The sequence below is a fragment of the Equus quagga genome, chromosome 3 (genome assembly GCF_021613505.1).
Source record: "Equus quagga isolate Etosha38 chromosome 3, UCLA_HA_Equagga_1.0, whole genome shotgun sequence".
Lineage (NCBI taxonomy): Eukaryota > Metazoa > Chordata > Mammalia > Perissodactyla > Equidae > Equus > Equus quagga.
This window is the reverse complement of record NC_060269.1, coordinates 73,791,602-73,805,259: the sequence shown is the minus strand read 5'-3', so window position 1 is coordinate 73,805,259 and position 13,658 is coordinate 73,791,602. Positions and strand designations below refer to the sequence as shown.

Here is a 13,658-nt window from a genome sequence, read left to right as displayed (position 1 = left end):
TTTGCTCTTCTTTGAGTAGTTATCTAGGATAATTTCAATTTACTCACGGCTTTCCATATCCTGCCTTCTACCTGCAATCACAGCTTCTAATAAGTAGCAATTTTCTTTTTGCTTTTTGGGTCTTTGTGCCCTATTGCCTCCATTCTCCTCCTAGTTGAAGAAAATGGACAAAAGATCAACAGATGGAGAGAGTAATATGAAGCACCCAGACAGTCCACATACACAATGATCTACACCAAATGAGAGCTTATTAAACTATCTTGTTTTAATATCATGTTGTAAATACCTTCTTAACCCAGATATACAATCTGTGCTTTAAAAAGGTAAAGATTACTTCCTCAGATCGAAAGTAAACAGATGAAATGATAAAAATAGATTCTATGTTTACAGATTTTAATGCACAATGATTAATCTTTACAGTACTTATTTGCTGAATATCTTTGAAATAAACACATCACCAATTTCCTATTTATGTCTCTCCCACATAATACCAGGTACCTAGAAGTCACTCAAAAAGATACATATTAAAATGAATAATGAATGACACAATAGTTGGTTTCAAAAGTGTTTACTATTTGGTCAAATGATATTTTTTTAAATGTCAATCATAAAGTGAAATGTACATTAACATACACGTTAAATATTCATCAGATCTGCATTATTGCTATGTGACACCATTTTATGGTCTACGGGAAACGTAATTCCTGAGATCACTGTTGGCTTTCATCAATCATTTTCCTCACCGTCAAATCACCTTTAAGTGACTTGGGAGTGTGAATTGGGGTTAGGTTGTTCAGGTTTAGACCAACTTTCTATATCTGCTAAATGAGTAAACAGGACCTATCTTTTATAAAAGGTAGAAAAATAACCATGGTGTGTGGAAGTCTTTTTCCAAGGCATACTATATAGGAAAAATGCAAGCTGAACACAAAAGAAGTCTTTTCTGAATGAGTCTCAATCACCCATAGGAACATATGTTTTCTAGTTAATCAGTCCTTGACACAGCAGTTGAGCTGTTATTTTGCATTTATTTAAAATATCCCTGCTAAATAATTGTGTTCATCTTTAAAAGTAAATTGCTTAAAATTACATTCAATTTCTTTCTACAAACCAACATATTCTTCACCTTCACAAAGCAAACACACCACACACTGAGAGTGAGTTGTCGTCAGCTGTTCTGCCGTTTGTTGTGGTGCAACCACGACGTAAGTCACAAAAAAGCAATTCTGGATTTTTAGGGAATCTACTAGAGTTTACATTAGAGATAAAGTATCAAAGTCAGAACTTAGTAGGGCTAACAAAACTTCATTGATTTCATAATTCATATTATTTTAGGATGGTTTTCAAAACAAACCTACAAGTGCCTACCTAAAATAGGAAACCAAGCAAAGCTGTGGGCCAGCTTTCTTTCCTGGGTTCGCTCAGGCTGTGCAATCATTTCTGCCCGTGTCGTATGTTTTGATTCTCTTCCACATTTCAGCGTACTTGCTCATGAAAGCACTAGAACAAATTAATTAAAAGAAAACCACTCTGAAACCACTTAACTTTTGATCCTCCCAGAGAGGTTTAAAGGCTTATACAGCCTAGCCTGTATTTTTCTCTGGGACTCTGTGGCTAAATGATTATAGAACGCATGTTTCTTGCTTTGTGATGATTCCTAATATGCATGAAACATGGAAAAGTGGGTGTTTGCCAAAGATCTCATATACCAGGCTTTTCAGCTGGAAGTGAAAACCTTTTGAAGCATTTTTAACAACAAATAATGGTCTGTTTCACAGATCTGAAACCAATAATCAGTTTTCTTGACTTACAGTTGAAAATGAAATTACCTTTTAACTAAATAGGATCAGTTTAAAAATCCCTTTGAAGATGTTTTTATTTATTAAATGGCTTCACTAACAACACCATCTTTCATTTCCTATCACTCCAATTCAATTTCTCCTGCGTACAAAGTAATAAGCAGAATGGCTGTGAATCCCGTTAACATTCCAGCATTCTGAATCATGAAGAAGGTGAAATCGGTTTTTCTTCCAGTTACCTTTTCTCTCAGCATATCGTTCATCTCTGGAAACTAAAACAAGGCATATTGTTAGATAACTGTTGCCATCTTGTGGTAGAACATAAAACAGTCATTTACAGACTTCCGTGGGGGTGCGGGTATGATCATTTATTTCAGAGGTTTAAAGCTTTTAGTATAGGTAGCATAATAGGGATCTCTAGCCCTATCACACATCAACAAAAATGAAAGCACTAAATAGTCTTTTCCAACTGAGTTAATCAACAGGATGGGGTTCACCTCATTTTACGCCTCCTCTCCCCCTCTTCTCTCCCTCTCTCTCTCTCTTCCTTGCACTCTATGCTCCATCTACAACATTCTTTCAGGACCTCAAATGCATCCAGACTCTTTCCATCCTCAAAATCTTCACACCCACCCAAACCTCTATCTGCACTCTTCTCCCTCCAAGTTTCAATGAGCTAAATCCTTCAGGTTTCAGCTTAAATCACACTTTCCTAGAAAGTCTTCCTTGGACCCTCCTAACTTACGTTAGGTCCCCTATTATCACCTCTCATCTCATGTATCGCTTTCCCTGTTCCTTCACAGCCTGTCTATCTGCAGCCCTTCAGTCATGTGTGTGATTCCGTTTGAGTGCCAGGCTCCCCTCTTTGTGGACAGAAGGCCCAGGCCACAGGGGCTGTGCCTCTTTGGCTCACTCCAGTGTCCCCACTGTCTTACAACTTCCAGGCCTGGTGCAGAAATATCAATCACTAGTAGATGATTAAATAAATGTTTTAGAAATCACTATGCAGGTAATTCCCATTCTCTTCCATTTGCTTTCTTTTGCTTGCTCTAATTCTCACAAAATCATAAACTTTTAAAATAAGTTATGCACTCTTCTGGGGTTGAAGACTATTAACAATCTCATCACAGTGAAAGCAATTAAAACCCCAAGTTTTGTACTTAAAATCTACCCTTTCTCAGCAGATAATTTCTACTTCCTGAAAAGGCTCCATGAGGATATCTGCAAATGGCAGCTTTTCAAAACATTTTCCAAAATGACTTGCTCTCTATGCAGGGGAGCACTGCACCAAGCATCCGAGAGGCCTCCAGAGCCCACAGTCAATCCACATGCCTGACTGAAGCAAAGGGCTACTGGGATAAGATGCGAGAAAGCGGCAAAACCGTCCTGAAAACGGCAAAACTACCGTGAGTATATAGAGCGTCATTTGTTAGTGTTATTTCTTTAAACTGAACAACTTTAATAGATTCTGTTCTGATATCAGAGAAAAAAGTGATGACCTAGTATCAATACTGCCTGAGACATTAATTCTGTGAAGAAAAACAAAACTGGAATGATGGTTCCAAGAGGTGAAATCCCTGCTCTTATAAGGGTCTGTACAGAACAGAGAACAGAGCTGGATGGTGATCATTGGAGCTCAGAATGCAGATGAAGGAAATTAAATTATTAAACTACGTATGTAATATATGTTCAGTTCCAAATGCAAACAAAATATTTCTCGATTGGCATACACTTAGCACATTTTCATGTTTCAGAAAGCTGTCCATGATCCATTTGAAAACACACAGGACCATTGATATTCTCTCTCTTACACATACAGAGACAGAAGGACAGAGACACAGCACAGACATGAACACAGATACAAATATATACTGACCCAAGTAAACATCGTCCAATTTTATCAGTTTTAGTTCAACCCAAAAGGCTCCCACTGTTTAGAACTTTGAAATAACAAAATGCTATTTACTCTAACAAGGTATTCCCTTCCCGATGTGACATCCTCACCACAGGGGGAAATGTCCTATGAGGATACACTATAATAGAACACAAAGTTTACCCAGAACATGGCAAAAATCCTGGGGAAATAGCTCTGCTGTAGCAAAAATAAAGAATTTCGTCTTCTAGCAATATGATCATAGATTTTAATCAATGAGAATCACTTTCAAATTACTATTAGTACAAAGTACTCAGAAAGAGTTATCTGTTGAACCAAGAATGTTCTAAATTACAACAGTAAGGACTTTTTTTTGGCACTTATTCAAATCATAACCCAGACATTTGTTTCTAAATTTTAAATTAAAACAAGATGAAATATTAAAATTTCTTACCATATCTGCCAGAGAAATATAGAGGAACATGCCTCCAGCAAGTGCAAATATGATATTTGGAGCAAAATTGTTGCCCACCAAAATGCCAAAAGCTAGTCCAACATAGCAGGAGCATGCGGAAAGGAAATTGAATAATAAGGCTTGTCGAGTGCTCATTCCTGCATTGAGTAGGATCACAAAGTCCCCTAGAAGAAGAAGAAAATATCAAGTGAATCATTTTTTCAGTTTTGGGATGAGATAAAAGATATCCATGAATGTCCAACAAGGGCTCCTTCATTTTGATGCATCAGCAGGATTTTTAAGAGTGTGTCACCTGATATGTGTCACTACCCTGAAACCAAAAAGTATCTGACTTTGCAACACGAGCAGAGCCTTTACCTAGCTCATGGGGAAACTCCTCACACAGGATCGCTACCGAGGTGCTGACTCCCTGAAGAAGAGACAAGGTACAGGAAGCCCCAATGGCCAGCCCATCGATGAAATTGTGGAGGGCGTCACTGAGCGTCACCATCCAGGCAATTGTCCCTATCTCCGACAGCTTGGGCCCCTTCAAACATGTACATGAACTGGACTCCTTTCTTCCATCCTGTAAAATAATAGACAGCCAGTCAACAGGATAACTAATATTTCTCAAGTCTAAGAGATATAGAGAAAAAGGACATGTGTTATGTGTTGAGAGAGACAATGGTTCCACGAACAAGTCTTTCAGAGTGGAGAGGAACCCCTAATCAGGTACAGCAGAGAAAAGGGTTACGGCAGGGAGAAGGGAGCTATTCCTGAATAGATGGACAGGCCTTGAACCAGCCCCTCCTCTCAAAAAACTCTTCTAAACACTGGAAGCAACGCTGGAATAAGTGTTTCATTTCCTTTCATTTTAAAAGGTAAATCTCATCAGCATAAAAAGAATTTCACCTGGTCCTAAAATGTTGTCTTTTTACTTTACAGTGTTAAAAGACAAACTCAGGCAAATTAAAAATGTTGAGTTTATTTGAGCAAAACTCAATTCAAATCAGGTAGAATCAAATCATAAGTGGTTAGGACACGCCACTGACAGGAGCTGAGGAGAGAGCCACATACTGAAAAGGTGAAAGCAAATCACGGAAATCACTGGTTGGCTCTGGCTTAAAGCCCAGTTGGCTGGTGTAATGGGTTGTCCTTAGGTTTCAATTTTGTAACCCGAGGCACATACAGGCTTCAATTTTGGTTTGCTGACACAGGCCACCATGGCATTAGAGCCACCTCAGTCTAATGACCTCCTTGTCTAATTAATTTAACCAGTGATATATCTTCAATGCACACAAAATAAACAAGCACGGTTTAGTACATGTCAAATGGGTGGCTTGGGTAAGAAATGCCCCAAGCAGGAAGAAATTACTGCCACAAGAGAAACAAAGGTGGTCCTGGGAAAAGCCCTAGAGGAAGTGACCTTGGCTTTGCAACAATTTACCGCCAAGATACACTTAATAAGACCAGTTGTTTTCATGTTCTAACTCAGTTTACCTAATCACATATCTATAATTTCCTTATTTACTTGTGGTGATTTAGGGAAAAGAGTATAAGACCAAATCTTGACCACCTAATATTACATACAGAGTCTATATACAAACTACTTTAATTCTGAAAAAGAAATTAATTTAATATATCAGCCATGATTCTCTTACTTCCAAGTACAAATATTGTTGACTCTATTTATTATGCATGCTTTTAGCTCTATAAGCTTAGGTCTCAAATGGGACTGTTTGGTAAGCTAACAGTCATATATTTTTGATGGTTTTGGAACAAACGAATGTAGGCAAACATTCACAAAGAGTTCTTTTTCAGTTTACCTGGAACTAAGTCACTGAGCAGAGAATTCAAGTTCCTCTACTTAAGATAGAGAGTATTCTCTTCTGTCCCTCTCTTTTCTATTTCTGTCGCTGCTGTTGTTGTCTGCTTGCTTGCTTCTTTGTTCACTTGTACACCAAATGTGAGGCTAATTCTAACCTCAGCCATGACGAGGAAACACAATCTAATGAAAAGACCAGAGGGCTAAAATCTGAGAGACCTGGTTTCGAGCTGGGCTCAGAAAAGAATCACTGTGTAATCATCAGCAAAGCTCTTAACATCTCTCACTTTAGTTATTAAGAGAAATGAAACTCAAAGCAAAGTGCAGAGTAATCAGACTGAGGGAGAAAGGACATCATGGACCAGAGTGGTGAGGGTAGAGGGAAGACCGTCTAGAAGCCAACATAAGTATGGAGAGGAAGGAGCAAAAAGGAAAAGAAAAAAAGACTATGAAGACAAAATGAAGAAAGCAAGTGGGCTTATTGCAGAATGGTTGAAGTTTAACAGTTGAAGGAAGATCAAAAAGAGGAGGAGGGCAGGAGGGGAGAGGAAGAGGAGGAGGACATGGAGAAGGAGGCATGGCATGAAGTGGGAGGAGGAGGAAGAGAAATAGAAGGATGAAGGAAAGGAGAACAGAAAGGAATAGGTGGAGAAGAATGAGAAGGAGGGCAAGGAGGAGGAGGAGGAAAGAAAAGGAAAGGACTTGGTGCCCTTCAGGAGGAGATGGGTCATATAAACATGAGTTACACCCGCAATGAAATCCTATGCAGAGCAGTAGAGAGGATGAATATCTATATTTCTCTACATGTCAAGATTTCCAAAACTTAGTGTTGAAGTAAAAAAAATTATAAAACAGTATGTCTAGTGAAGACATTTTCGTGAAAATAATTATTATTATAATTCCATAATGGCCTAAGTGCAAACATATTTGGAAAGATACGTACAAAAATGCTAATCATGGTTCTCCCTGTGGGAAAGTACTGTGGTTAATCTTTGGGTTTTTTCTTTTTATCTCATATGGGGTGTTATGGATTTTTTTTTTTTTTGCACTTTTATGCTATCTTAACTCGGAAAACAAAATGTTAAAGACGTGGAGTGAGAATCAGCAAGAGGGAAAAGTGAACCTGTGATGACTCAAGAGTAACCAGCAGACAAGGCAAAGCTGGAGAAGCAGGCTACCTGCTGGATTTGGTCTGCATTGAAAAAAGGGGGTATTGTCCCACCCAAGTGAAACTTTGTGTTGGATTAACGGCTGCAAAGACCAGTACGAGCACAATTGGACCTCATTCTGCGCTGGAGGAGGCAAGATGAGCCATGATTGGTGCAAATGTTTTTACGGTTGTCTATATATTTTACTGATGAAAAGAAATAAGTTTTATTGGTAATTGAGGAGCAACCCACCAAAAGACACAATGATGATGACAAAAGGAAATATAAATGACAACAAACAAAAGATTAGTTATAGGCAAAGGAATATATAAAATCTATGCCCATAAAAGGAACACTGAATGCAAGCTGGCTTAATGATTAAAGGTATGCGTCTTGGCATTAAATGGGTGTGAGTTTGAGTAACGTTCTGCTACTTAATAGTTGGGGGTCCTTTGGAAAGTTACTTAATTATAGCTAATGCAACAAGACAATAAAAGGAAATAAAAGGTATATACACATTGGGAAGGAAGAAATAAAACTGTCTTTGTTGGCAGATGACATGACTGTCCATGTAAAAAATCCAAAAGAATCGACAAAAATGGCTCCTGGAACTAGTAAGCAATTATAGCAAAGTTGCAGGACACAGGTTAACATACGAAACGTCAATTGCTTTCCTATATCCCAGCAGTAAACAAGTGAAATTTGAAATTTAACTCTAACACCATTTACATGAGCACTCAAAAAAAAACTGAAATACTAAGGTATAAATCTAACAAAATATGTACAAGATCGACATGAGGAAAAGCACAAAACTATGATGAAAGAAATCAAAGAACTAAGTAAATGGAGAGATACTCTATATTTATAAATTGGAAGACTCCATACTGTCAAGATCTCAAGTTCTTCCCAATTTGATCTGTAAATTCACTGCAATCCCAATCAAAATCTCAGCAAGTTATTTTGTGGCTATTTTGTGATTCTACAGTTTACACAGAAAGGTAAAAAACCTAGACCAGCCAACACAACATTGAAGGGAAGGAACAAAGTTGGAAGGCTGACACTACCCAACTTCAAGACCTACTGTAGAGCTACAGTTATGAAAACAGTATGGCGTTGGTAAAAGAACAGGCAAATACATCGAGGGGACAGAAGAGAGACCCCCGAAATAGACTCATGTAAATATGGTCTACTCATCTTCGACAAAGGAGCAAAGGCAACACAATGGAGAAAAGATGGTCTTTTCCACAGATGATGCTCGAACAAGGGAACATCCACACGCAAAAAAAAAAAAAAGAATCTAGACACAGACCTGACATCCGTCACAAAAAATGGATCACAGATCTAAACGTAAATGCAAAACAAAACTCCTAGAAGATAACACAGGAGAAAACCTAGATGACCTTGGGTATGTTGTTGCCTTTTCAGATACAACACCAAAGGCACAGTCCATGAAAGAAATAATCAATAACCTGGACTTCATTAAAATTAAAAACTTCTGGGGCTGGCCCCGTGGCTGAGTGGTTAAGTTCGCGCGCTCTGCAGCAGGCGGCCCAGTGTTTCGTTAGTTCGAATCCTGGGTGCGGACATGGCACTGCTCATCAGACCACGCTGAGGCAGCGTCCCACATGCCACAACTGGAAGAACCCACAATGAAGAATACACAACTATGTACCGGGGGGCTTTGGGGAGAAAAAGGAAAAAATAAAATCTTTAAAAAAAAAAATTAAAAACTTCTGCTTTGAAAAAGACAATGTCAATAGAATGAGAAGACAAGCCACAAACTGGGAGAAAATATTTGCAAAAGAAACATCTGATAAAGGACTGTTATCCAAAATACACAAAAAACTCTTAAAACTTAGCAAATAAGGAAACAACCCAATTAAAAACTAGGTCAAAGACCTTAACAGACACCTCACTAAAGAAGATATACAGATGGAAAATAAGCACATGAAAAGATGCTCCACATCATATGTCATCAGGGAAATGCAAATTAAAACAATGAGATACCACTATACACCTACTAAAATGGCCAAAATCAGAAACACTGACAATATCAAATACTGGCAAGGATGTGGAGCAATAGGAACTCTGATTCATTGCTGCTGGGAATGCAAAATGGTACAGCCCCTTTGGAAGACAGTTTGGCAGTTTCTTATAGAACGAAAGGTATTCTTATCATACAATCCAGCAATCACGCTCCTTGATATTTACCTAGAGAAACTGAAAACATATTCACACAAAAACCTGCACACAGATGTTTACAGCAGCATTTCTAATTGCCAAAACTTGGAAGCAAGCAAGATGTCCTTCAGTAGGTGAATGCATAAATAAACTGTGGTACATCCAGACAATGGAATATTATTAACCCTCCCAAAAAAATGAGCTGAAAAGACATGGAGGAATCTTAAATGAATATTGGTAAGTGAAAGACACCAATCTGAAAAGGCTATATATACTGTATGATTCCAAATATACGACATTCTGGAAAAGGTAAAACTATGGAGACAATAAAGAGATCAGTGGTTGCCAGGGGTTGGGGGAGAAGGGAGATGGAGAGGTGGGGCACAGAGAATTTTTAGGGCAGCAAAGATACTCTATATGATACTACAGTGATAAATACATATCATTGCACACTTGTCCAAACCCATGGAATGTACAACACTGTGAGAGAACTATAAACTATGAAGTTGCAGTGATTATGTTGTGTCAGTGTAGGTTCATCAACTGTAACAAATGTACTGAGCCAGTCGGGGATGTTGATAATGGGGGAGGCTATGCAAGTGTGGGGGCAGGCGGTATATGGGAAATCTCTGTACTTTCTTCCCAATTTTGCTGTGAACCAAAAACTAGTCTTAAAAAAATAAAGTCCTTAAAAAAAATATGTTACTGGAATCTGACTTGAGATTCCTTACCTGTAGAGTGAGAAAATAATACTACCAACTTCACAGGAGTGTTGTGATGATTAAATGACATGTTTATAAACTGCTAAGTGCTCCACGAATGATTATTATGATGTCACATAGATCATTTTCTCTAACAAAGTGCAGATGAACACAGTATTATTACAAGGAAGAAAAACAATACCACCTTAAGAGAAAAGTGTGCAAGACAAAAGATTTCTCATGTGTGACCTTGAATACATTCAGGAACACACTGATCAAGATTATTGGAGAAAAAAGGAAGAAAAAATAAACCTACCAAAAAAAAGAGTTTTAGAAAAGTGAGGGGGTAAAAAGACTTGTTAAAACGAAAAAAGGAAAAATTTTAACAAGGATGCTTGAGCTTGGGCATAAATGTACTCTTGAAGAAAGCTATTGAACTTTCAAATTCTGAAGTTCAAGGTGTATGCAAGAGTCAGGAACCTAATTAGCCAGAAAGTAAAACCCATCTGAAAAGGATGAAATCTGAGTTAGTACGTTTATATGAATCAGAGTTGACTGGGTAAGGAGGAAAGGAATCTTAAAATTAATATTTTGCATTCCCAGCACTTCACACTTTACAAAGCACTTCCATATGTTACCGTCTTTTCTTTTGACCTTTACAACATCCTCACGAGTGAAACAGAACAGATACTGGCATACTAACTTTAGAGATGAGGAAAATGACAATCCAAGAATATAAATGGCTTGCTCAAAGTCACACAGGAGGTGTTGGGATTAGGCTACTTAATTATTTACTGAGCGCTTATTTAATAGCAGGCAGGAACTGTCCTAAGAACTGAGTACAGAAATATAAATAAAAGACTCTCCTTCTTATTGTAACTCATAGTCCAGAAAGGAACACCCAGGATTCAAACTTCAGGCCTGTGATAAATGCTCCTGTTTGCCCTTGCAGGATGACTCTCCACTCTCTCACCCTGCTCTCTGTCTTGAAGCGCCTTCCTGAATGGCTCCTTGCCCTCTAGTTTCCATTTGAGATTGACCACTGGGGAACCCTAGACGGAGCTGAGGAGGAGACAGGAGGCAGAAGTCAGGGTATTTATTTCTCTGATACTCCTTTGTGTGGTCATCTCAGGCTGTCCATGACCCTCAACTGAAGGCCACAGCTCTTCTCAAGACTACTCTTTTCCCAGGTTCCAGTACCTGCTCCCTCTCCTCCGCCTTTTGGGTTCAAGGATGGTAACAACCTTGCCATTACTGATGCCTGGTTTTTATACCCCATTCACACCTTATAAATAAATCTTCCTGAAATTATTCTAATGTGAGTGTTCCATCTGTTCCTATTGGGATCCTAAATGATATAATCATTCATGCTGGAAGTGGCCATAACAAACACACCAAAAAAATGAGATTTAATTGGGTTTTTCATATATTCGAAGTATGGAGAAATGGGACATTGGCCCATAGGTGGGCTGCATTTTAGAGGGAAGCCCAGAACATGAAAGTGCTCTGCAAAGTCTACGCATGCTTTCCTGCCACAGCTCTTCTCAAGAATTTCATATGACCCAGCAGACCCAGCAGAATTAGAAGAGTCTATGGCAGACAGAGATGCCTGAAGGAGCCTGCTGGCAAGCCCTGGGCAGAGAATCACAGTGCAGACCCCTAGGACATTAGGGAAATCCATGTGCTCTTTTGCCATTAACTATTCTTTTACTCAAAAGCAGTTCCTTGCTTGTACCTGGGTCCTTGTGGAGACTTAGCTTGTGCGCACGGGACATGAAGTGGCCGTGAGATCATGCCCAGCCTGCATTGGATGTTATCTGATCCAGTAAGCCAATAAAAACAGCTATTCACATAAGCATCCCATTATTAAATTGTACACACAGGAACAGGCCCACACCAATCTTGAAGACGAATTGCGATAGCAGTCATCCAGACTTCCACAGTTCCTTAACCTAACTCTTCATCTCTTTTTCCTCAACAACAATAAGGCTTCATGGGAAATTCCCCACAGCCAGCTAACTGTGGATAGATCTGTAAGCGTGCCAGAACCAGTCAGCTGTACAATTACTCACAATGAACTTAAAATATATTGATAAAGGGAAATCCTCCAAGTGGGCAACTTTTGACTGCAGTGTTGAACTTCATGTAGAAGAAATGGTCTGAGATATAGGTCTTTACTAACTCATGTGTGGGTGCTAACAAGTTGGCTAGGTGGTCAGAGACTTTTAAAAAACAAAATTGGAAATTGGTAGCATAGACATCTGGAAAGAAATATATAGATGGACTTCTTGTAAAAGGCACAGAGTATGAAGATAATTCTATTCCATTAAATCTCATAAGAGGTTATCACAGAGGACAGTTTCAATCATAAAGTGAACAAGAAAATCTGACGATAAATGCCACTTGGTGTCTCTCCTCGGCCATTCCAGTGTTTGCTTGATGGGCCCATATACAAAGCAGTCGGAGTAGTGGGAATGGAGACTATTCACAGATTCAACCTTCTCTTCCTCTACCAAGGAGGATCTGGCTTACCAGCACTGAAGAAAGTACAATCTGTCAGAAGCCAAGGTCAATGCTGAGCCTTCAAAATGGCATCACTGTTCAATGTGGCAAGAAATCCCAGCTGGCTCTAGGTAGCAGCAGGATGATTACACTGGATCCCTCCCAACAAAAGGAGGTGCTCTTCTGACTCACAAAGATAGACCTATAATACGCCTTCCCTGCTTTCAACTGTTTCTGCTAGCACCGCCATTCATGGACTTATAGTATAACTGATATATAGCCAAGGTAATCTATATAAATTGCCTCTGAACCATTTTTCAGCAAAGGAAGTGGGACAATGGGCTCAATACTTAGAATTCACAAATCATATCACTTGCCTCCTCATAGAAGCAACCAGCTTGACAGAATTGTGGAATGCCCTGCTGAAGGCTCAGCCAGGGTGCAAAGCAGGACATAACACCCTGACAGGCTGGAGTTCTGCCCACAGGATGCGGATATATGCTTTACACCAGCAGGCAAACACATGGGGCTGCCGCTACTGTGCAAGATGCAAAGATCCAGTACCAAGGGGTGGAGGCGAGAGTGGCCCACTTCATCTGTACATCTAATAACCCACTTGAAGAATTCTTGCTTCCTGTCCCCAGGACCATAGACTTGGTGAGTTTGAAGGTCCTAACATCCAAGTGAGTAATTTTTCTACCAGGAAACATGGTTATTTTCTGATTCATTGGAAGTAGAGACTAACTCCTGGAAATTTAGGGTTCTTTATGTCCCTAAACCAACAGGTAAATCAGGAAGTCACCATACTGGCTAGGATAATGGCACTCAATGATCGGGAGGACCTGAGTTTCTGTTACAGAATAAGGACAAGAACAATGCTTGGAACTCAGGGAATTCAGTGGGGCGCTTCTTAGCACTCCCTTCCCATCAGTCATAGTCAAGGAAGAACAGCCACAACGCAATGAAGACAAGACCACCAAGGACTCAGATCCTGCAGGAATGAAGGTCTGGGCGAGTCCAACTGGAAAAGGACCTAGCCAGTCAAGGTGACGCCAGACAGTGAGGTAAACACAGAATGTAGAGTAGGAAGCAGCTATCATTACCAGCTTAGGCCTTATGACCAGCCATAGAACTGAGGAGCAGCTATAAGTTAAATTTATCTTCCTCAATTGCAT

General features: G+C 39.4%; 1 protein-coding gene across 5 annotated transcripts in view; it reads right to left on the bottom strand.

Moving 5' to 3' along the window:
• Window positions 1–552: 552 nt before the first annotated feature.
• SLC39A8 (solute carrier family 39 member 8) overlaps window positions 553–13,658 on the bottom strand; it is a 67,964-nt gene continuing 54,858 nt past the window's right edge. For all 5 annotated transcript variants that reach the window (XM_046657436.1, XM_046657435.1, XM_046657433.1 and 2 more), the window contains 3 exons: window positions 4,505–4,712; window positions 4,127–4,311; window positions 553–2,071 (listed from right to left, as the gene is read on the bottom strand). In XM_046657436.1, coding sequence (XP_046513392.1) covers window positions 1,922–2,071; window positions 4,127–4,311; window positions 4,505–4,712 — 543 coding nt within the window. In that variant the 3' untranslated portion in view covers window positions 553–1,921. The remainder of the gene's footprint in view (window positions 2,072–4,126; window positions 4,312–4,504; window positions 4,713–13,658) is intronic.